At 35.5% G+C, this 26,867-nt stretch overlaps 1 protein-coding gene across 6 annotated transcripts in view; it reads left to right on the top strand.

Moving 5' to 3' along the window:
* The window catches only part of LOC139969834 (paired box protein Pax-6-like), a 145,705-nt gene that overhangs the window by 118,478 nt on the left and 360 nt on the right, over positions 1-26,867 (top strand). For all 6 annotated transcript variants that reach the window (XM_071975141.1, XM_071975139.1, XM_071975140.1 and 3 more), the window contains 4 exons: positions 16,385-16,507; positions 23,205-23,287; positions 24,810-25,078; positions 25,732-25,958. In XM_071975141.1, the coding sequence (XP_071831242.1) occupies positions 16,385-16,507; positions 23,205-23,287; positions 24,810-25,078; positions 25,732-25,958 (702 nt within the window). The remainder of the gene's footprint in view (positions 1-16,384; positions 16,508-23,204; positions 23,288-24,809; positions 25,079-25,731; positions 25,959-26,867) is intronic.

Raw genomic sequence — 26,867 nt, 5'->3', positions numbered from 1 at the left:
CTTCGCATAAAAACATGACACACAAAAAAAAGGGATTAAAAAAAAAGCCCCTCAAAAAATATGTCGTAGCGACGTCTGTGTGTCTTCAGGTTTGGTTTCGATCTGTTAACCTTCATTCTTTTCACCAAAAATATGGTCTTCTTTATATTATGATTATTGTTATTATTATTATTATTGTTGTTATTGTTATGATTATTTTTATCCTTTAGAATTAAAAAAGGAAAGCTTTTCATAGATATTTCTTACATATACTTCTTCACCCATATAAGGAAGAAAAGAAAATTTGATAGAGAAAATAGCAAAAGATACAAAAATAAAGGGAAAATCACGAAGCTTCAACGGTTTTCTTCTACCTTAACATGTATGGCTACTGGAAAAGTCAGTTTTGCCTAGAGGCATTTCTAGATCACAGGAGAATAGAGCCTATGAATGCCAGTCGAATTTTAAAGTTCCGTTATAAAGTCATCCACAGATTTAAACGATAAATGCTCCAAGCTAGGGAAGCCGCGCCAGCTGTGATACGAGGTCTTATATAAATATAAAAAATCGCACAAAAGTACAAACTAGGATCTCTACTGAAGCTCACGAGGATTATGTCTCTCCAAGAGTTTTCTCTCTCTCTCCAGAAAGAGGGGGCGAAAAAAGTTAACCAGTAAAAATCAGTAGTTGTGAACTTATGATCATGCCACCTACTTCATGGCCATTAATATATATATATATAGATATATAGATCGATAGAGATATATATAAATATAGGTATATCTATCTATATATATATATATATATATATATATATAGATATATATATAGATATATATAGATATTTATCTATCTATATATTGATATAAATATATATTTATATATATATATATATATATATATTCAATGGATGAATTTCCAATAAAGTAATACTTGGGAATGACCTTTTAAAACAATGGACGGGAACATTATGCTTTGTGTTGTGAATTGTTCATTTGTTAATTATTTCATTGTATTACATTGTAATTGAAGAGTTTATTCTCTTCTTTAACACGTAATTTAAATAACAGACAAAAAAACAATATTTGTGGCGAAAACGAAGTTTCTTGGGTGTAATTGTCATTTTCCATCAACTCTGATTGTCAATATTTAGTTATTTACCGTTTATATCTAAATATAAGAATGGAATTGATTTTGATTAAATCAAGAGACACTTTCATAGATTTGTTTTTACCATAAGGGAAGTTAAGCGTATAATAAGCGAGACATTATTAAGTAATTCAAAAATGTTTCTTCGATTCAAGATATCTTTTGCACAAGCAGCTACAACGTTTACACTCCAAACAAGTATCAATGATATTTTAGAGGCATAATTATACTTTATGGCATTCTAATCATTATTTGCACTAAAAAATACCAGACAAAAACTGCTTTAAACATGTAATCCACAGAATTATGTATAATATATACTACGATCCTAAGGAGTATAACACTTTTTATTTAAAGGGGTTTACACATTTGTTTTCACCCTCTATCTCTCTTCACAATCATGTCTTTTATTTCTCAAACCCTGAGAGTTTTCTTACTGTTTTTACAACAGTTGTTATCCCCAGTCTTTTCCATCTAGTCATAAAATTAATATCTCTTCCAATAGCTGAAAGATCAGCATCAACAAATTGCGATAAAGACTCATCTTCAGCTATCGTAATTACAACAAAATGGATGATTATTGTCACCATATTAAATATATATATATATATATATAAACGCATTAATTTGCCGACGACGAACGCCAAAAAATAATTGAAAAATGCCCGAGAAGTTAAAACGAAAAAAAAAAAGGTAAAGAAGATGGTCTGGATTTTTTTCTCGCGTACCTTTGCCTGCTAAGACAATAACCACGGGCGTTAGGCTACCTACCCTCTTACGTAAAGTACGCTCAACCCTTACTCGTTTAACAACGCGATGTAATCATTTTTCACGGCACTAATTCCGCGAAGTGGTGTGGTTGGTGTCTTATATAATGATGTAAAAAGGAAAATCGTAAAAGACGCGGCGGCGGGAAAGAGCCGTCTCAATGAGCCCGCGGGAACCCGGTAGAAGCAAGGATGATAACTCTGTAGCTGTAACCCAGGGATATTTTGTGGTTGTGTTTGTGTTAGACCATAGGAAGGTCGCGTGTGAAGGAAGAGCCGCGGGTAAAGAGTTAGAGAGACAATATTTGTCAACTAGTTGGACACCAATCAACGGGTCGTTTGTAGAAATGATCGGTTCATCCCTAACACTTAAGGGCGCTAAATTTTGGCAAGAATTATTAAAAAACCTGTTGTAAGTGCTTTGATTTTTAACCATCGGGGTGAAAGAGAAAGAAGGGATTTGGATGAAACGGTTCATTTACCTTGTTTATTGTGTATAGTCCCTCATCATCATCATGTTCAATATGAAGGGGAGCTTTCATGGAACGCCGTCTATGCCATTACTATATACTATATGCAGTGCATCTTCATATGATGTGCTTTGAGGAGAGACGGGGAGGAGTTATGCAAAGTGAAAAATAATATATTCAAAACACTCATAGTATATATTATCGATAATGTGATGGTTTAAGTCAGATTCATTCTTTCGTTCTATTTTCTCTTAACCTTCAGTTTATTGGCCTCATAGTTTATTGCACTGCTGCGATGGAATCACCTTTTGAATGTAGTGTCTCTCAAATTTATATATTTTTGAAACGATAATTTTCAAATGTGAAAGATGTCAAAATAGCATAAATAAACTAAATGTATAACATACTAATCTCGAGTTTAAAATGAAAATTTATCACTTAAAGTCTTATCTGTTTTAATTAAAAATTAAAACTTGACTTTTTCAAAAACGTTTAAAAGTTCTGAAATAATATACACCTCCATAGATAGGCTTAAAACTAATAATGTTATTTGATATGGATGGACTTTGAAATTCGAAAATGATAACAGGCATTGTCTACTAAAGTTTGTTAAAAAACAGCTCGTCAAACTAGGGGATTTTCTTCCATCAAATCCTCGCTTTCACTTTCGGAGTTATATTTATTTAGAATCGACACGGGATTTTTTTGAATTGAATGTACATTAAAGGCAATATGTGAAGTTGATTATGTGCTATATCTCACAGCAAATTCCTTTAATATTATTTATGATTCCATTTCTTCTCCGAGTATTACCAAATGTCCGACAGATGCTAATGGAAAGCAATCTAGGCTTAGGTTGTATTTTTATTAAATTTTATTCTTTATATATCTTATTTTCTAATTAATTTTTTTATGATTATGATGAGCGGCTTTTTCGATTATGTTAAAAACAGTCGGTTTTGACGAATTCAATGCAGACAACACATTTGAACACGCAATGGCTATTTTCCGCTGAGTGTTATGAAAAAAAACGCTATGATATGTGTTTGTGTCTACAACTTTAATTTTATGTTCTAGTTAGACACAATCGTAAAAGAGAGAAAATATTTAGCGATTGTTTTCGTCTCTTCCACGATTTTTACAGTTTGCATGTTTGCAAATAAGAAACCACCCAATTATCTTTATTTTAAACCAAAATTTGATTGTTTCCACCCAAAAGAATACTGATTAAAAGAAATACAATTTTAATCAATGAACAGTAAAAATCGAGGGTCCGGTTGATTATTTATAATTAGAAAATGGTTCATCTTACGACGGAATAGCAAAATGAGAAAAGAAAAACACTATAGATTTAAGACCAATGTATTTGTTATTTGGAAGTACTGATAAGAGCTTGGCGCCCTCACTTTGACATTTAATTTTCATCACGGTTAGTTAGGTAATATAATCCTCAATTTTGTGTTTTATTTATTCAATTTTACCTATCAAGGTGTCGGTCCGTCTGTAAGTCACTTGTAGATACATCCATAACCAAATCTTTTAAACTTGACCTAACTTCAATTAATGGGGTTCAATTCTTTTATTCAGTTCGAGTAACCTAACTGAACCGTTTAAAGCCCCCCCCCCCCCCCCCCTCGTCTCTTCGTCTTTCTTTAAAGTCCTTCTGAAGTTAAAAATATAAATAATCCATGTCTTATATTCAAGCTCCTTTTCATATATCTTACCCTTTTTTTTATCATAAAGCAAGAGGAATTAAAAAGAGAGGACATCTTTTCAGTGTAACGGTTATTTGGAAACTTCTATTTAGACAGAGCACCAAGCGAAAACGTATTGCCGAATAAGGCGAGAAATTTCATTTACTAAAGATCTCTCGCCAAATACATATCCTGTGAAATTCCATTTTGCAAAGCCGATCTTTAATCACCGAAGAGTTGGCATTCCGTCTTACACATTTCTTCCAGCCGACTTGTTACCGTTATACAATTAATTCGAGTTCAAGGGGGGGGGGGGAGCGGGTCGGATAATGGTATAAGGATGCCTTAGGATGACATTTATAAATATGTTGAAAGATTGAGACCAACTGATGTGTGCGTGTTTACGTGTGTTTGTGTATGTGCGTGTATGTATGTGCTTTAGTTGCTTTGAAATGTACCTACTATCCACTTAGTATATAATTATAAAGCATTAGTATTACGTAATGAACCAACCCTTTCGTGATGTTAGAAAAAATCGTTTGGGCTGCACGGCTCCCAAGTAAGTGCATTGATCAATACTTGATGGTTTCTGTACGTCCTAACATCACTCTCGCCTGTGGAAGAGATGGCGGGGAGGGGGTGGGTAGGATGGAGAGATGACGGGGGGGGTGGATATAATGCATTGCACAAAGGATTAAACTTCGTCATTTAAGTACCATACAGTACCATTTTGTCATTTTGTCATTGAGGTCGTAAAAATGGAACAGGAATAATCAAATATTGAATTACCCCACCACCCCCCCCCCTTTACTGATCATAATTGCACTCCCTTTGGAAGTAAATAATATATGTCGAGTAGTTTAAAAGTAGATTTTCATCATTACAAGTTATGAGGTTTCTTTAAGACAATTTATTACTATCCTCACGGCTATGCCCACCCCTATTCCTCCATCCCAATAATTATAATAAAAAAATGCTTAAAGTTTTGGAAACATTAAATTTGGTTGCATAAATCCTTCCGGTATATCCTTACCATCTTCATTTCAGAAATAATTTTGTGATATATATATAGATATGTTTTAAGAATATGTTTGTACATATCTGTGTCCAACCTGTTGAACCAGAAGTGAATTATTAATTAACGCGTATGTTTGTGAGTATATCTATACATGATATGTTTGTCAGAAAGCGAACGCTTTTTAATTAATAAGTGTTAATTACTTGTGAGATCACCATAACGAAACTAGCTTTATTTTAAAGAATACTAGGAATTTATAAAGCTAATTTTCAGATCAGACTAAGCTCTCAGAAAGTGGAATACGAGGAGATATGTAAAGTAAACCGACATTTTGTTTTATCATTAACCTTATTTGTGGTAGAGAGAGATTGCTGTGAAACAAATTTCCCCAAACCAGCTAAAAAGAATCTCATTCCGTTTGAGATATTCTACTCATAATTGTGAATTGATAGAGAAAAACAAAATACGCACAGGACAGAAAAAGGAAGTAAAAATTAAGTAACGTTTAAAAGTCTTTTAAAGGGCTTGACAAATAGAACAAAGGAAACAAATATTTGGTGATGCCATAATTAAGGTTTCCGTACTTAGCTTATGTCACAGTGGTGAAGGTGTGTGAACATTAAAGAGTTTCACCCAATAGGAAATATCATGGAAACCGTTATCTCTAAATACTGTATAAACATGCATAAATACTTGTTGTAAGTTTAGGGAACTCTTGCGACCATTTTAACACATCAGCGGAGTTTTGTATCACTAGTTGGTCCCAATAGTGAAACAGAAACTAAAAACTTAAGGACTCATTAATGATCTGAAACATTTGATAGGGGACCCCCCCCCCCGTACAAGAAAACAAAACAATTGTAAAAGCATGGTTAGAGAATAACAATGTCATATATAAGTGGTACATCAAACGAATGATATCAGACAAAAAGATTTACTTTTGAAAGCACAATTAAATCACGCAATTCGGAATATATTGACAAAAATAGCTTAGTTTCGATTGATAATTCAGTTAATTAAAAACTTTAACTACTATAAAGGCGTATTGAAATAAAACGCCTATTTCGAGGCAGGTCTGAGGCTAATGTTAAACTTAAGAAATACATTCTTTGTAGCTTTAAATGTTGTAGACAGTCTTGGACCTTGATTTTTCAAAGGATAGAAATAAATATGTTTTTTTTTTGTGCTGGTGCCCGTCGATAGGATTTCTTTCATTTTTCGTGATGTAACAGTGCCTATCGCACCACATATAGATGTATTCCTTGCTTCCGTAGCACGCTATTTGTTTTATTTCTTACGACAGTGCAGTGAGCGGGTATATTCAACAACTGCTCATGCAGATCGAACGCATAGCAAATACGAGACTTTTACAGAAGTGCACCCATGCAGTAACTATACGCAAAGCAATTCTGCGCGTTATTCTGCGGGTCTGTTCAGAATTCGACATCGTAAATAATTGTACAGTTCTTGCAGATGAATAAACTAAGTAACATTCTGACAGTGATAAACATACACATGCACACACACACACACACACATAATTTGGTATATAGGATCAAGTATACAAACTCGGTGTACCGTAAACTGAATGTCCAACAAACCGGTAAACCGTGAAAAGAGTCTTAACCGATACTCAAACAACAAGAACAACAGTTCAACAATAGCGCTGAAGAAGTATCAACGCGACTCATAGTACAATTTCCACACTATTTAATAGCTCAACCAATGAGAACTTATTCCGAAGGACTTTGTCATTCTAAACAGTATTTTTTTAGTCGTATGTATGTATGTATTTGTATGTACTATGTATGTATGTATATATGTATGTATGCATTTTAGATCCTCCTGCAAACAGGAACTCGCGAAGAAGCCTCATTGGCTTATCAAAGTCGCAAGCTGACCGAAGTCAGTCTCTTAGATTCATATTTAACGTCCATGATTATGAATTGTCAATTGTCAACAACTCTGTAACTGGACGACATACATTAATCTGAGAGTGACTCGAACTCGGGACCTTGTGATTGAAAGGCACCGGCATTAACCACTGAGCTAACACTCCACATGTTAATGTTAGTGTTCGATAATTATTGTGAATATATATATATATATATATATATATATATATATATATATATATATATACATATATATATATATATATATATATATATATATATATATATATATATATATACAACGCTTACCAAAGTTTCATGTATATAATTCCTGTAATTTTATGACCAGATGCCACAGTCACTTTCACTATTACAATTTAGGATTTTCTGCATGTGCATGAATGATTTTGTTTCTTCATTTTGTAAACGTGACTGAATTCACGTATACACAGTGATTGTTACCGCGATTAAACGTTTTCGCTTAATTGCTAGATATCATAATAAAGCATCAATAAGTTTATCCTGACTTGTAGGTTACCTGCAAAATTACACACGCGTAAGTCATTCGGCGTACTCAGATGACTCCATGAGACAACAGGAGAATGTTTGCTTCAGTTACTAACTATGTAATATACATTGCGTACGGGTCACAAAGTATCTACAAAGAAGCGTTTACCTTCACTTGGTTTAGCTTGAAGATAAAGTGGGTCAATTTTCCATTATTTCATTACCCTCAACCATCGCATTTGAATTCTCAGTCAAATTATTGTATTTACTCAAAAGTAAATAAATATATAAATATAAATATGTATGTAAATATATATATATGTATATATAATTGAAATCGTAGTGAGTTGGAAAATCCAGAACCCATATATAAATATATATATATGTCGCCTAGACTCTTCCGTAGCACGGGTGTGAAATCCATTGGTTAGCGTGCGAAGTCGGCAAAAAAAGTTCGCATGAAGGTCACAGGTTTCAATTCATATTCTCACGTGACACGTAATTCACCGACCGGTTCTTATATATTCCATTTCCATCCCCAACTTTTAACTTTCTTCGCCCGAGGCGCGTAATTACTCGCTTGCTCGCACAACACGTCAAATACAATCACTAGTCTCCGCAGACTTTTTACACCTATTTCACACATTTTCCGTCTGAAAGGGCGCACAGCACTAATACCACTGTCCACTTCCCAATACTGTTTGTTTTGCATCTTTCCGTATGAGAGACTCAACCCGCTTAAATTGTTGGCGATTTGGTTAGATGGACTAACGATGGTTTATGTGAGAACCCGAACGATAGATTTAAGCAAGAGAGAAGAACTGATAGGTTGGAGAAAGAAAGAGACGGGAGAGAGATGAAGGGAGATGGAGAGATTCTGGGAAGGAGCTAGCTGGAGATTGAAATACAAAATACTAAATTCATTGATTAATATTTTCTTGTCTGCTTGACTAGTCCATGTTCTACCTGAATCGTTATAGAAAATACAAACCAAACGTCATATATATATATATATATATTTGTGTGTGTGGTTGTGTGTGGTTTTGATAAGTTTTTTCATTTATTAAAAGTTTAAGCTCTACCGTATTCTTCAAAAGAATAAAAATATCTGCAACGTTTAGTTTAGAACTTCTTTATTTCAAAGATAACGTGTCACCAAAGATAATACTCTATTTCATGAAAAATAAGGGGAAAATAACAAAACAGACAAAATGGCTGATGACACGAAAATCCCTCATTTATTTATTTAGCAATATAACACATTATGTTTATAGAATAAACATTGATGTTGACACAATCAAGTGCAATTTTACTACCAATTATTACCTCACACTCTTCTCTTCTGCAATTATCATTTTTTTTCCTCGCTCCTCTCGCTGTTTTTATTCTATTTTATTTTTATTTTTCTTCTTCTTTTTCTTCTTTATTCCACTAATTCTTATTTTTATTAAGAATTTCAGTCTACCCATCTTTTTTTCAATCCGAGTTTTTTTTCTTAATATTATTAAGGTTATCTGTAAACAAAGAACATTAGTAAAGCTGTTATTATTCTCTAAGTCTTCTTTAGAACTTCCATTTAATAATCTCCCAGTAATTGAAAATCAAAATCACTCAGGATGCTGTTCGAAATTGCGCAAGAATTCGTTCAAGCGGAAAAAGAGATTTAAGCGAATCATACAAGTTTTTTTTTTTGATAGGAAAAGGAGCAAACCCTACGCTTAAAGATTAAATAAAACTCTTAAATTGTCCTCCCCCTTCTTTTATCTTAATAAATCGGAAGTTTCGACCACCTCTTTCGTTCTTTTTTTTTTTCTTTTTCTCCTTTTTTCCTTTTTCTTTTATCAAAGCCGGGATCGAGGCTTTCTGAAGCAAGCATGCGGAATTAATGCACGACGCGCGTTCCATAAAAGGTTCTTAACGACGGAAAGCAAACACATGCGAGATATTTTAGGAGCCAGGATTTTTTTTTTTTTTTTTTGAGAGTATAGAGGGGAAATGATATTATTCAGGTTATCTCCTGGAAATCGCTGGAAAACGAGATGATTATTTCTAGGACAAGAATAAAGCCCCGCCTCCACTTATGGTTTTGTTTTATATTCACAATCGTTCTCCATCTCCCCTTTTTATTCTTTTAAAGAAGATTAAAGGTTAAGATTTTTCTTCCACACAGGATTATGATCACTGCATCTTGTTTATAATAAACAATTTTTTTGGTTATCATGTTGATCAATTTGTTCTTCGATAATTTCTGGAGTGCCAATGTTACTTATCAAATCTTTCTCATCTTCTTCTTCCCCCCCCCCCCCCATCATTTTCTTAACTTTTTTTCCCTCCTTCGCTTTCTCCTTTCTCTCCTTTGAGTTCAGTGAATATCAAGGGTATAGGAAGCAAATACAGGAGTTTACCGCCTATCCATGTGATTATCATGGATTAACAGTACACCTCTGCTGATATCAAACCTCTTAATCTCTCTTCAATGAGTACTATATTTCAGAGAATTACCGAATCGGGTCTGTAATTTTCGCACCCATTTCCAGTATCCGGACCCGTCGCGTCCCTATCCTATCCTTTTCTATAAATACTAATTATTTTAAAATTCTAAATACTGAGCGAGACATCCATCCCCATTCATCATCACTGCACGATGTTGTATATAAAAATAACAATACTATTAATAGAAAACAGATCGGAACTCTCATTTCCCACTTCACAAACCAATTATACAAGATCCACTTATTCTTAGTAGGCCTATAGTGACGCTGGGTCCTGGTGAAGATTTGAAGAGAGGAACCCGTGGGCCACAAAACCTGTCCATTAATATACTTCCACTTAATATCTTCCACCCATTCTCCTCCTTCTTATCTATGTTATTTCTCCTTTATCTTCTTATTCTTAAATATTTCTTTTCATGTTCTCCACCTTAAAGTTTCTATTCGGTAAATACAAAGTATAATCCGGTGTTATTTCATCATGTTATGTATTAAGTACTTTTGAAATGTCCAAAATCGAGACATAAAAAAATGTCTCCTTCTACTGTCTTATTCTTACAAAATTCCTTGGCAACGAGTTTATATGGCCTTTAAATTGCTTTGTACGAAAACAATACGGAATGAGCCCGCCCTACTTGATGGCTAGTACAGTCGATGACGTCATGATCAGCTGCTGTCGTTTCACAACTGCTCGAGACTCCTCCTTTTAGTTGGCTGTCGATGAAGAAGCACCTCGCCAATCTCTTTCCCTCCTCTTTTTTTCTTCATAGTCTTTGTCGTGTTCTCTTTGTTATTTCAGGCCCCTGGTCGGAGTGATGCTAGATTGAGATAGTAGCAAGCATTAGCCCAGTTTTGGTAACTTTGAACAAATAGCTCACCGAGTGTTTCACGGTGATTCATTAAAGAGAAATTAAAAAAAAAGGCATTCCACCACGGGAGCACAAAAACAGGCAACCTAGAATAAAATTAATATATATATATATTTTTTTCCGCGAATGACCTTACCGCACAACTTCGATTTTATATATGTACGGACGGCCTCACGACAGAAGCCAAAGCACTGTTTGCCTAGAATTTTAATTACGGAGGCGTTGGTATACCATCATTCATTATTGTTCTGGTCATCGTCATCATCGTCACATTGTCGTCATCTGCATCAATTACCAACCAGTAAACGTAATTAACGACGTCGTTGATTCGACATTATTCTTGTCGTTTTCTTCAACGTCGTTATCAACGTCATTGTCTTATTTATCGTCTTTGTCATTTACAAAAATCGTCGTCGTCATTGTCATCGTTGTTATAACCAATACAGTAGTCAATGATATTACACTCGTCGTCACCATTAGCGTCTTATCATCGCGTCTTACAATCGTCAATCGATGCCTTTGTCGTCATCATGATCGTCATCATGATCGTCATCATGATCGTCATCACCGTCTTCAAGGTGATCGTCTGCGTCGTCATTATCAACGTCAATGTCGAAGTTGTCGTCGTCGGGGTCGTCTTCATTTCATTACTGTTACTCTAGTAATAGGAATAGTTAATGCGTTAATCAGAGGTGACGCAGCCAGATTGGTGCACAGGGCTCTTGCCCACCCCCTTTTTCGAGCAGGCTACCCCCAACTGACCCACTGCCATGTGTATCCGACACTTCACAGGTTACAACAAACAGTTATTGTGCCCCTCCTTAAATTGTCGGTGCCCTTCCCAACTCAGAATTCCTTGCTACGAACGTGGGCGCTGCAAACAGTACGGGAAAAAGTTCATTTTTACAAAATAATATGTTTATGAACTCTTTGTTATGAACTAGATTTATATTTTAACATTCAAAAAGTTAAACCTTTATGGGTTCTACTTGAATTCCTTGTCCCCGAGAGCCACAAAGAGCTTTAACTTAGTCTGATTTCAATACCCCAGCCGTTTTGATCATGAAACTTATATACGATATTAAATGTACTTTGCGGTCAATGTTTTCATTGGCATGTACGTCCTTTCATTTTTTTTCAACTTCCCATACTGACTGTTGATTCGAACCTGATTAATATTTCAAGAGGTGGAGGAGGCAAAAAAAATATTGAAAAGAAATATAAGGAAATAATTTCTCACTTTTTTGAATGAATATCTCGTCTTAGTGAATAAAATGACAGATATTACAATGAGTAATCACACGGCGCGCTATATAGACCTTCAGCAAATTTTCTCTCTTGTACTTTCTTTGAAGTTTGCGGTCTATTGGAAAAGACATGAGTGAATGTATCAGAAACTGACATTTAAGAGCAAATATTAAGACAAATATTATCACTTTCTCAGTAATAACAAATTAGTTCATTATCTTAGGTAACAGCTTCATCGCCACGTCACCAAGGTGTTTCTTTTTGTTAATCTAACTCACTTTCTCTCTGTTGAGTGTGATTACGATGTTAACTAAATGTTAGCTGTCATTGAATTGACACCAAAACAAGTCGAGAAACATAATATATTATACATAAATTAATTAATATGTTATTATATGTTTCTCCGTCATATGACGTCAGAATCCTTAGTTCAAGTTTACACGCTGGCGTTTTGGTAGTCAATAAATAATACTTTTATCACACGTTCGTCTCTATTCGCCGAACGCTTGATATAAACATATATATATATATATATATATATATATATGTTTATATCAAGCGTTCGGCGAACTTAGACGAACGTATGTACGTATATATATGCAAACTATGCTTTTGCTATGGCAGATAGAGTTATATCTAAAAATATAACTAAAAAAAATTGCCTTGAGATATTGATATTTCATTGAAAAATAATATCAATACTCTCAGAAGAGTCACTCAGGATATACGTTTGAAACGAAAACTTAACAATTGGATCCATTCTCAACCCCAGTCTCCTGTAATCGAGACTGTTACAATATACTTAAATTATATCCGTTTCGATGTAGGTTCACTTTTATTTCATGTTGTTTCATTTGTTGAAAAAAAAAAGGTTATTAGCGAAAATATAACCCACACTTTGTTCTTTTGTGGAAATAACTACAACTACACCAAAGTAATATAATAATAATAATAATAATAATATATAATCACATTTACTTTCAGTTTCGTTGACGTATGAATATTAATGAGCAAAAAAATGCATAATAATTGCATATGGCGTTTTATCAAATTGGATTTTTTTTTACCTTCATAGTTTATATTTGCGACCACATATATATATATATCAACCGCAAATTTTCCATTATTTTTTATGTTTGTCATTTATTGTACGCATGCTTGGTCTTTAACATGTTCGCGTCAAAATTCAATGGTGGGCGATGTCCCGATTCAGCGTTCGCAAATGATTGATAGAGGGTTTTTCATTCCCCAGCCTCATAATGGATCATGCCCTTAAGTGTGTCAAAAGCCCGTATGCATTTAGGACTACCATCCCAAATGACAGGTTGCTTTCACAAACTTACATTTGAAATGAATCGAAGGGGAAAATTCGATGAATTATCACCAATGCTGATACGCACACCCCATCATCCTGAAATCGAAACCCATGGGGGAAGATATACGAGCGAAATTCAAATTTATTCGCAACTTCAATTAAATTTTTTCTCTCTCTTCTTTCTTTCTTTTTCCAAATATAAAGAATAAATTTCATTTATCATTTTCTCAGCTAATTTTCAAAGTTTGGCATATAGAGGCGTGATCACTGAACTGTGTAAAAATTGACCAGTCGGTGAAGTCAGCCGTACAAGAACGGTCAAATTCTTCAACTGAATTCAAATTTTCATGCAACTTCCAAAAATCACGCTATGGGGAAAATAATCCTTATATCTACCAAGAAATGAAAGAGCATCATCTAATGTTAAAATGATTTATACAATTTTTTTTATATGCATCAAAAGTGATAAAAAATCAATGTAAAGCCGATGTAATACGCTGGAATATATTTTACTTTGTTGTGAGACCGCCATAAATCAAAGGGGGGGGGGGGGGAGCTAACGTTTTCGCTGAACTTTCGCATAATTTAACCATTTTAAATGAAATGAATGTCACAGAATAGAGTTATTTGGCTTAATGTAACAGTCCTACAGGAAACGCTATTTTGATTCATGTTCGCTAGGCAGCACTCTTGTAACCACAACAATGATAGAATGGGTTTTCCCGGGCACATAGCCAAGCTACCCTCCTCCCACCCCCTTCTGTGTAGACTACTGTACCCCACCCCTTCCATATGTGGTACCATCATTTGTACAAATATTTCACCAGTTACAGGACAGGAGTATTGTACTCTCCTGAAATTATTGGTGCTCCTCCTTAAATGTTTCGTGACCCAACCACGCCTCCACCCCCCTCCCCTCACTCCCTCATTCTGGCAACGGGCCTGGTTTCTCTCCTTAAGTTTGTCACAAATTAAGTCAGTCAATGTAATTTCTATTTTTTTATTCTTTATTATTGACATTATACTATTACTATCATTATGATTTCGCATCAAACATCTCTTATCAAAACTTGAATTTACATGTTAGTACTTTCACAAAAATTATTCATAAATTGTGTCAATATTTAGTTCTTAGTTCTGCATTACAAATATTGATTTATTGAAAAAAGATATTACAGGAAAAAAAAAACCTCAAATAATATTGACCAAGCATTGTCAAGATTTTTTTCCAAGCACGAAAGCTAATTATTCAATTGTACTTTGATGCATGCAATTATGTTAGATCATGAAAGCCACATACGGGAAAGAAATAGAATAAAAATAATTATAATTAGTTAATTAAAAGACAAAAGGAACAATTCGTCTTTTATTTTAAAGTTACACATTCACGCTTCCATTTGACGAATCACGTACCATAAAAAGAATTAGACACAATCATTCCGTCAACCGTTATCTCTCCTTCAATCGCCCCCCCCCCCCCGCACACACACACACAAACGCGCGTTGCCCCATCTTTTCCAACCCCCTACCTTTCCATTTTCACTTTTCCCATCCACCGCTACATAATTCTTCTATTCTGTTTACAACAGCTCGTGTGTTATTTCCTCTGAGCATTATGACCGATAAGCTCGGTGCCATTTAAAGACTATTTTCTACCTAGTTGTATGAACCGACGAGAAAAGAAAAAAAGAAACCTCACGGCAAAAGACACAATTCTCAATTGGGGAACTATGTTTGCTGAGCGGCTTATTACTTAGATACAAGCCATACTTACCCTTAAGGGGTTCATCAGACTCGACTTATGCTTGTATAGAACCATAAAAACACGGACTTAAATCGCAAAATCAAAGTCTAATTGATCCTGTTTAAAACCACCCATAACAATACGTCCACCTGGTAATATTTATTATAGGTGAGTTGTAAATAGAGCAAAGTTTTAATGAAAATGAGACGACCTTTGTGTTCCTTTCAAACTTGTCAAAAAGATTTCTTAAGCGAGAGAGTTTACAAACCGAAGGATTTTTGTTTTATTTTGCTGTTTGGTTTCTTCTGTTCTGTTCTGTTCTTGTTCTTTTTTCTTTTTTGTTTGGTTTGGGTTGATCCGCCCCAACGGTTAGCTATCGGCATTATTTAGATAAGTAGGTTACTGGTTTTTTAAGACTCTCTTCCATAAACACATAATCATTCCAAAGTCAAAAAAAGAATTTACACTGAAAGGTGTAATTGGTTTAAAATCTGTCATACAAAGAAACAAGAGTATTTTTTATTGGATTTACCTATATTTATGAATAGGTAGCTGTCCTAGTTTTATAACCGAGCATACAATATGCTATTGAGTTTGTAACTTTGTTCAACTGTTCTTACAAGAGATCAGCTATCGCCTAATATGCATAATATATACATACTAACAAGGCATCGATGTAACCACCTATATACCGGTGTATAGACTATTAAATTACATCGATAACGTGAGAAAGAAATTAATCGACAAACTTTGCATGGGAACTGTTTTCGAATCTTGGAATTTTGTGGTGGCCTTGGTCGAAATAAATTGTCATGCGATTTCTTCTTAATCTTCTTCTTTTCATAGTTTCAAACGTGACTTGTTGAATTTTGTTTTTGTACCTCTGTGGAATTTTTAACCGTAACAATGTTGTCAGCGTCGCGTGTTGTGTCTTGTAAGTTAAACAGCTATGATACTTACCTATCCAATCAAGGCTATGCCTGTATTGAGAAACCTATTGGTAAATGTTTTACGAATGTATGTATATGTTTGTATGTATGTATTTATGTATGTATGTATGTGTGTATGTATATGTATGTATATATATGTATATATGTATATATATATATATATATATATATACTGCATGCAGAAGATATACAACATGAGCGTTCGATATTAATTCTATAAATGTAAGCCACCCTCTTTTATGTGATTGCAATATAGACTTTAATTTCTATATTCATTTGCTCGTCCTCAGATGAAGGCGTAACTAAGGGAGAAGATGACACTGAAGAGGCACAGGCTAGACTGAGATTAAAGAGAAAATTACAAAGAAACCGAACATCCTTCACAACCCAACAAATTGAGGAGCTTGAGAAAGGTAAGCGACTATTACCTATATGCTTATCATATAGCCTACGCTTATAATGCGATGCATATGTATACCGCGGTAGGCAAGGTAAGGTAAAATTTATTTCACCATGACAACAACACTGATCGAAGCCCAAGTTCTCTTTTATTAGCATAATTTTATTCTCATCTTTATAAACAACTAATACAGAAATAATCTCATTTCTCCTCACTTCAAAACAAAACGATTAGCTTATCCTAACCACTTGTACACAACATGTATACATAGGGTAGGCTATTACCATACAAGTGTATTTAGAATGAAGCCTATTGTTTATAAAGTAAGGTACAAGGCAATCGTCACCATTTTCATCGGGTATGCAGTTTATTAGGCATATTCGTCCGAATATTATTAAGCTGACTTCTACAAGGCATTAAATTGAAAGGAGATGAAACATTATATACATTAGTAGTAATTAAATTTGCTAATATATAGTTCAAAGTGTTTAAACGCAATGCGATAGGTTGTCTGTTGATAACACGTATACTGTCTAATAGCTAACTAAACTGTAACGTCATTTTTTTTTCGGTCAGCGCTGAGAAGTTATTGCCACCATATTCTTGCTTCTTTTTCTAAATTGTTTCTCTTTTTCTCAGGTTTCGATTGGGTGTCTTTATCCAATGATATTTCTTCTTATGAAAATTTCCATTACTTATAACATCTTTCTTTTAGTTTCAATATATTTCTACAATATGAATTTTTTTTCATTTTCAAATTTGACTAGGAAAATGTTTGTTTTTCCACAAACATGTGCTAAGTATACTAACATCGAAACTGCTATTTTTTATGTATATATTTTTTTTACTTTCGGTCTTATAGTAATATATATAATGACCTTAAGTAAACAAATGACTAAGAAGAAGAATTTGACTAATAAAATCGAACACTTGTATATTTTTAATCTATCCATTTTTTTCTTTTTGGTTAGCCTAAGGACAATATCAATTTATATCCTTCATTTTTTAGTTAGCCAATTCTTTAACGATCTAATCTGTCATTCGAATGACAAATCACCTGACGCCCTCGCTTATTTGTCAGCTGACCCTAATGTACACCGCCCTTGTTCAACAGTGACAAGACAGAAGATAGTTTGTACGCGCCATCATTGTATTCAAACTCACAATCTATCTATCTCCATTAATTTAAACCCTTCTTGTCAGAAAAGATTTCAACCAAACAGCCGTGATCCCATTACGTCGACGCTCGAGGAGCAGTAGTGCGTTTCTCCCAATCAACATATTTCACACGTAAGATAAACTAGCGACACACTTGCGGACCATCTTCCCGCGAGTCTCCCGCGTGTAACGTCCAAAATTCCTGCATGAGTGCAAATGCGAGTGATTGCACTTTTCGCACGCCGGTTGTCCCCGTTGGTTGGTTTTTTTCCCCCTCTTCTTGTGTTTTTTTTTTTACCACCGGCAAGTTGTGACACTCGAAATGCACTTACTCAATTTTGAAAACCTACTAGAGTCCATCTTTTTTGGGGGGGCTTTCTTTTCTTTTAATGATACGATTTGATATATATTTTCTTAAGTCGGATAACATTTGCCCTATTCCCTGATTAACCAAAATGCTGAAAGATATAATACAGTGCCAACAGGCAAATTTTTCACCACGGTAACGTGGAAAATTCGTCCGCGCGTCCAAGCGCGTCGGCAAGAAATAACGTTACACATATACATACGTTGGTTTATATGAGCGGTTTTGTAGTGGCATATTATGTCACACTTAGCCTATGGCTAATTCATTTTCCACTGTATATAGTGTTTAATATGATTCGTTTAAATCTTTAAATTAATACAGATCATTGCCGAATGAAACAAGTCAATTTTACTCTAGGCCAATATTCATAATTGTCCGTTATCTATTATATACGTCGCGGCTGTATGCGTACATGGTGTTTTTCGCCGTGCAAAGTCATTTGTCATTTCAGGCCAATGTAACTGGTTACGCTTGGGATACCATGCGCCTGGAGTTATATCCATAATAGTCTTAATAAAAGACTTCCACAGTAAAAGGGAAACGGATAGGGTAAAATTTGTACATTATCGTCGTGTTAATTGTTTATTACTATTATTATTATAATTTTTACTTTTATTCCATTCTAGCTTCTACTTTATTCATTATAGTGAAGGGTCTCGTTATACTGGTTTTTTAATTTCGATTTTCTAATACAAATCATATATTTTATGATATTTTAATTGATTTTAGATGAAAATAATACAAATTATATTAATAAAAATAACAATGATTATATTTATCAAGCTGTTTATTTATTTATTTTTAAATTCATTTATGGCTTAAAACATAATAAATTCAATTAATTTAAATATTAAATTTCCTCGTTATAGTCTGCATTTGGAAAGGTATAAAAATGCCACAACATTTTGTAAATTATTGAATGTGACGGCGAATTTTTTTTGTAAAAGAATGATAATTCCTTACATTTAAAGGCAACTTTTAATTGCTATGACAACGGAAACGAATAATGGAAAACAATTATCGCCACACAAAAGACTTGTAGGTCGATAGTTGGGCTTGTTTAACAAATTAAGATCGGATTACCGAGAGCGCTCAAATTCTTTGCTGAAAGTCGAATCATAATTCGAAGCAGTTTGATAAATGATGCATTTTTCTTGGCAAGCATTGTTTTGAAAAGAAGGTAAATTATTGTTTTTTATATATAGATAGTTTTCACAGCCAATGGGTATTCTGTATAATGTCTTAGTTAAAATCCAATTGCTCAACTGTTCCAAAACGACTTATTTCGTGTCATCCAAGTGGATGTAATAATTTAAGTATATACTCAACCTGAAGACCTATGAAAAAATAAAAAATAAAATGCGTATTATTTGTTAGCATTACTTATGGAAGTCATACAAAAAAAGTAATCTCTTTATAATGAGGTGTGGAATGGTTAGGTTAATAGGTTGATGATAGGATACTTAAAAGGTCTGGAAATGAAATGAACTTTCACGAACTAACCAATCATCCTTAGCAAACACATGAAAGCTAAAATTCCAACACAACATAGCAATGCGAAGAAGCAACCTATATTCGTTCGAATGATTTCAGTGTGTCCCATTCAAGCCTACGTGAAAACGTGTTTAACTTTGTAAACATACCAAACTACAATATACAGTTCTCTTTGCGTGTGCTCAAGACGGTACGTGTGACGTCATTATGAGGTCACATTATAACCCACCACTTTTTGCTTACAAGTAGTGAATCATGTTTCCCCTGAACAACGTGCAGTAAATAAAAAAAATAATAATACCAAATAGCCGATGAACGCTGTATGTATAATAATAATATTACTAAGGTATATTCCATATACGCTTGTTAATGAAAGTGCTCCGGGCTAAATTGCCTCCTTTTTTCGGTTTATTCTATTTCCTTTTTTTTACATTACTTCGAACTTTTGTGAGGCGAAACTTCTTCTATAAAAGCAATCTTCTGGAGTGTGATATCATTTTTAACTTTACGCGGTGCAACCTTGTCAAGTGACATTCATTCGTCGTTTAAAGAACGGACTAAAAAAATAAGTTCATTGACATCGTCTTCATGTTTGCCATCTGTGACGTCACGTGACGTGAAGAATCCAGATCGGTTTGTTTCATTACGAAGACTGCTTTATCAATACACTGAATATTACATAAGAAAACATGAACTATCCTCCTTATTTTAGTGTGATGTGTTATGCGGATAATAACGTCACGTCACAGTACGTATAATTATAGCAAATGAGGATAGAGTAGTAAGGGGGAGGTGGAGGTGGGGAAGGGGGGGGGGTTGAGAGGTGGTAAGTTTTGTAAATATATAGTGATAATATGAAGATTGTTCTCTAATCAAGTCTAATCATGCTTTTTACGCCTAGAAAGTTGCACTATAATAACTCTTATGAACTCTTATGAAATGAAACTACGTTATGCACACGCATGCGCGGAGCAGAGAATATATCTTAGGAAAACACTTGGCAAATATTGCATTAACGTGATGGACATGGGACGGGGAGGGCGGGGGGGGGGGGTGGCGGGAGCTAGTTAGGGGATAGTGATAAGTCCGTGAATGGACAAGCCTATAGGATATAGATACACCGAGGCGAATACATTCAAAAGGAGGTTTTAGCTTGACGGAAGCCGATAGGGATCGCCGGACCCATAGGTGACAATGCAAATGTCGTAGCCAGATATGGAGGGATGGGTGGTGCACATACAGGTACAAGTGTCCACTGTTATATTACTCTGTTTCCAGAGATGTTAGGTGGTGAAGTGACCATTGTTATGTATACGGGTGGTTCTGATTGTCCTATATCTTATGCAATTATTTCAAACTATGCCATTACTCTTCCCGACAGCTGGTGTTTTGTCTTCTACTTGCGAATTATGTTTTCTCAATTTCCTCTTTGGTTCTCCTTAAATAAAATCACGCACTTGCAACGGCGCCTAAGGCATCTTGGCCTTGACACGCGCGTTAGCAGTCTACGTTTCCCGCCAATTCTTATTTTTTGGCGGGAAAGTAAATAGCAGGACGTAAAAAGAGAAGACGGTAGATAATTTCATTGGACTATATGGCATATATGGAGGTGGGAGAACTGCCCGAGGCCTACTTTCGCACGAGTTGGTTTTCGCTTTTTAGCTCTAACCTACACCCAACCACGTATAACGTAGGACTATATGTTTAGGCTATCGTCATCAGGCAAGGTATTGAGGACGTGCTTCATTTCTTTAAAGGTCTCGCCATGACACGAATAGAACGTGTTTCCATCGCTACTAACCATTGACACACTGCGTGTTCCCGGCACATCTAGTCTCCCATGTCTGTCAGCCAAGCTCTGTTGGACCGTAAATGTTACATCATGTTAAGAACAAACCTATATATATAGAGAGAGCGATTAGAATACATTGACCAAAAGGTATAAGTTCGGGTGACCTAACAGATCGCGATTAAGGCACGACTTAATTACATATTGATGACATACGTAAGCCTAAGCGATAGCCTATCGTACAAAATGAATCAGTATGAAGCTTCATAATACTGTTGGACAAAATAGAACCTATACAGGCCCCAGCAATAGAAGGCCCATATATGCTAAAAGACTCTGAGTGGGTCTACCTTTTGACAAATTTTAATTTAATTTCTTCGTCTTTTGAGGGAAAGTGTTAATTCTTAAAGTCGTTACAGATAGTAACTCGAGATATTTGCTTTAATTGCATTTTCCAACGTGGAAGATGACATATTTTCGCAAAACTTGCTGAACTTTAAAGCAAGTCTGAAAAGATGACGTAGCGGAGTTGTTATTTCATAAGGATTTTTAATATGTATCTTCAATTAAGTAGTTAGTTTGACTGCTTCTTTCGACAGAAAGGAAAGTGGTATTTCTAAAAGTTTATCAGTTTCTAGCACTGTGGAAGAACTGACATGGACTTGTATTTAAAACCTAAGCAGATATTAGGAGGATATTTTCCAGATGTCAACTCAAATTATTGAAGCGTATCAACCACATTAGAAGTCAGTGATGGAAAATAGAGATTGTTTAGACTTCAACATGCAGAACAATTTCAGCATTTTTTTACTAAGCAACCAACTTCATGCAATATAACCTTTAAAGTTATTTTTTAACATTTTTTATATCCACCATACACTGCTTATAGTATATAGACGTCTGCACATAACTTCAAATGAAATTCACCTTTTTGAACAGTCAAAGAAACAAAACGCTACCGGTAATTAAGGATAAATGAGGGAAAGCTTTTAGAAATGCTTTTCGGAAATTAAATTTTCAAGTCATTTTATTACACTTTCTCGTTATCCGACTTCTTTTTATTTTATCTCCCCCCCCCCCACCATTTTCCTTTCTATTCCTGTGTATGGTATGTGGTTTCTTCCCGATGTCACGTAGCCTGCGTGAGGTAAATCTAAGATTCGTGTTACGGAACTGAGGCCTTGATATATTTTTGCGTCGATCTTGACGCATTTAAAAAACCTGAAAATACGTTGACCCAGAAAAGAGCCGTGGCAATGCGTTAACTGGGACACTTGTTTAGTTCATAATAATTGAGTCATATTGCTTCGGGCTGATAGCGACTGTAATTAAAAATGTATTGGTCGTCACTTTACTGGCTTGTACATCTCGTAAAATGGTGTTTCCACACGTCACTCATATGTTATGCCTAAACTCATCATATATAACTTCTCTTTGCGCTGTGCTCCTTTTGAGTACCCCGCGCTCTCTCCCAACAAAATAATACGGTGACTCGTTGACTAACTAGTACTGCTTTTGTGTTCTGACATTCCTGCAGGCTAATGGAAACTCTTTGCTCTAATTGAGTATTCTACGCTCTGATTAATTCTACGACTATTAAATATGCATTTATACAAATGAGCTTATTATATTTTCAATGCATAATTAAATTATTAGCCATTCACTATTCCGACAGACAACCGTCATGTATATGTTACATGTCGCGGAAATGGGCCCCGTTGAATCGAGCATGCGCAGTAACTTGATGAAGACTTTGAGCCCCTATACCATGTGCCTCTCATGCATACACCTTTGTTGCTTGCTACATTTAACATGATGCACATTTATTGTAGATTCGAAATCCAGCCGTTTTTTTATTTGAAATAAACAATAAAACTAACCTTTTCCTCATTTTTTTTACAGAATTTGAGAGGACTCACTACCCAGACGTTTTCGCGCGTGAAAGATTGGCTCAAAAAATTGATCTTCCCGAAGCAAGGATCCAAGTAAGTCGAAAAGACAGAAGAAATGCGACTATTATGTTTAAGTTTCTTTAAACAGTTAGAGCGGATTCTTTACTTTATAATAACAGACTAAAGTCATATTTCGTTATATGCCATCTTGGCGTTCCATAAAATACAAACGGTCAAGAATATGTATGAAACAAGAATGAACAAGGATCTTACACCCTCAACTGACACCACCCAAGTACAAACACCACCCCCCCCCCTTACCCCATTTAACACATAAAACCTTACATCACCCTCAGAAACAACCAGTTATAAAAAAGGTGTTTAAAAAACAAACACACACTTTATACTTGATATTTTTTAACCAAGCGTGTAATATATACTGTTCTATCCGATAAATCCACACGCAGTGAACGAATATAATAGGCGACGAATTTATCCATAAATAGGCCAGGTCTGTCTCCATAATACTACAATACCATTCTTACTACTAAACTAATTGTCCTTTTCATGACAATTGGGTTTCCTTTGTTATCGAATCATTATTAAATTTCTTTGGTACTTTCTGCTATAACGGTTTTCTTCTTTCCATAACACTATTACGCATAATAACGTATACAATTCTCTCGCGCTATGGTTCGTCAAAAACACGCAAATGAGTTTGATCTTTACACCATAAAAATTCTATTCAAAACTGTTGTAAAGTTTATGGTATTTGACAATTAAATCCACACTATTCAGTAGGTGACATATAGGAAGGTACTACACCACTGTATAGTATAGAACAACAAACGGATGACTGTCTAATTTTCTTGTTATTTAATGTCTGGAGTCAAAGTAAGAGATCTTTTAAAACCATAGGGAGGGTCATGTATTCACGCCTTACTACGGGTGAATGAAATAATATCGGTTAATAAAATCATCGACAAACATGAAACTGTGTAATCAATTCGCCACAAACTTGAAACTTCTTCCAAAATCTCTTCCTTTTAGCGAGATTCAATTTTTCCATTTCAAGGGCTATATTAGTTAGCAGGGAGGTCAATAATAAGATGGTTGTAAGTAAGATGAGGGTAGGGGCCGGGGGGCGATTCTTGGCGGCATAGGTCAACATTAATAAAGTCTAACGTTGCAAAGGATTGTGGGACATTTAACGAAGACGTAATTAGTAAATAAAAAAAGGAAAACTGACTGGGACATTGAAAATGGAAAAGAACATAAATTTCTTCTGGGAACGAGAATCGAATAACGTGACCTTAGGGTTACGAACCATTCGCCCGTCCAAGTGAGCCATCCAGCTCCTTAATTGGCGGCGATTCCTATACGGTCATGTCTTTTTGGGGCGCCAATCATAACCCCAAAACCTTGAATACCTCGTAACCATGGATCACTGTCAGGTTTCATTCGATTCAGCCCATAACAGAAATCGACAGGGAAGCCGGTGTCGTTTAACCATTACATCTGTTTTGGCAATTTAATGTGTATGCAGGTAATACAACAACCTGGTCGTCGCTGTACTACGCCTTTTTGATTTCGTTGTATTTCCTTTTATTTATAGGTATGGTTCTCAAACCGAAGAGCAAAATGGCGTCGTGAAGAAAAGTTGCGTAATCAACGAAGACAGCAAGGGTCGGAGGTGAGCGCCCCACACGCCCAGTCTTCCAGTCATCTACCAATCAGCGGAGGGTTCTCCAATAACGTCAGCGTTTACCAACCAATCCCACAGCCCTCTTCAGCTACAATGGTGCCACGCGGTGCAACGGACCCCTACGGATACGTGCGGGAACATGAATCCATCAGTAGCGATGGCACTCGCTCGAAATGGGGGTAGGTTTTCTAGGAACGATGTCCGTTCCTTGTGTATACTTATGGTGGAAGGGGAGGGGGGGGGGTTGCATGGGTTTGGTAGACCGTGGCTGGTTGTGTAAGATCGATTGCCAGAGTGGTGAGGGGACGCAGAGGTGGTAGCCTATAAGCTGTGGCGGTTTGGCAGAGTGATAATGTCATTATGACAGTAACAGTCTTTGGTTCAGCTTGGCGGGTCTCGTAAAAAGAAAGAATTCCAGCATGAAAGGCATCTCTCGTGTATTGTTAAGGTGACCTGAAAAAATGATGCCATGACAAATCAAAATACTTTTTTTTTTTTTTGGGGGGGGGGGTGTTGCAAAACAGCTGGCTTGCTTTTGAGTGTTATTCATTTTGGCCAGTGGATCATGAAAATTGTGTTTCACATTCTAAGTTCTTTCACCCTTGACCTAAAGGGCCCCTAGGCACTCCCTCTAATCTACCGTTTGGATCATCCAGCCCTGTGAAAAGTCATGTTATTGTTCTATTTTTACTACATTTTATTTCTGTTTCTAGAAAACCCTCATACAATAATATATATGAATATTGACAACATAGATCCCAAAAGGGATTTTACAAACATGTTGACTAAAATGTAGCCTATTCATCTTTACTCCGTTTTGTTTTTTTCACAGGTCAATACCATCCATTCCATCATATCCGGTACACCATGGCCCTAATTTGAGCATGCAAGCCAGCAGGGATAACAGTTCTTATAGAATGATCCCCCCACCATCCCACCATGGGTACGAATCCCTGTACCCTACAGCTAGTAGCCACCACTCCATGCAGTCACACGTACACGGGCATCACCCATCCATGCACCCTGGGGCCCATGGCATGAACAGTACCTGCAACAATGGTGAGTACAGATGGCACTGCCAATGGTTGGCATGGTAACCAAAGGGGTGCTGGGGAGCGGGAGGAGGAAAGGCAGGGGTGGTGAGGGTGGTGGGAACAATTGTCAGTTAGTATGTGTTGCTGCTGGTAGGTAGCAGCCTCAATACATACGTCAAGCCATGACACATGATCAAATTAACATAACACAGGAAGAACAAGATATTTGTCTAGGGTTTTATTGTATATCCATGATATACCAGTTCCACATTTTAACACAGTAACACTATCTAAGTCACATGAAAGGTATGTCTAGGTTTTATTTGTTATTATATATCCATGGTATACCAGTTCCACAATTCAGCACTGTAACATTACAAAATCACATGACTGGTATGACTAGAATTTATTTATTATTATATATCTATGGTCTCCCAGTTCCACAATTCAACACAGTAACATTATCTTAGTCACATGAAAGGTATGTCTAGATTTGACTTTTATTATATATCCATGGTATACCAGTTCCACACTTCAACACAGTAACACTATCTAAGTCACATGAAAGGTATGTCTAGGTTTTATTTGTTATTATATATCCATGGTATACCAGTTCCACAATTCAACACTGTAACATTACTAAATCACATGACTGGTATGCCTAGATTTTATTTATTATTATATATCCATGGTTATACCAGTTCCACTCTTCGTAGGATTACCTAGGTCACAGGAGAGGTTAGTCTAGGTTTTAGTTCATTAAATATCCAATGTATTCCAATTGGATACTTCAACATACTACTAAGATTAGCTAGGTCACATGAGAGGGGAAGTCTAGGTTTTACCTAAATAAATATATATATATCCATGGCATCGCAGCCTCATACTGTCAAGACTTCTCAGAGGTATATCCAGGCTTTTTGAAATCTTTTGT

Source organism: Apostichopus japonicus, chromosome 7 (assembly GCF_037975245.1).
Source record: "Apostichopus japonicus isolate 1M-3 chromosome 7, ASM3797524v1, whole genome shotgun sequence".
In the NCBI taxonomy this organism is placed as follows: domain Eukaryota; kingdom Metazoa; phylum Echinodermata; class Holothuroidea; order Aspidochirotida; family Stichopodidae; genus Apostichopus; species Apostichopus japonicus.
This window is presented reverse-complemented; position numbering and strand designations above follow the sequence as displayed.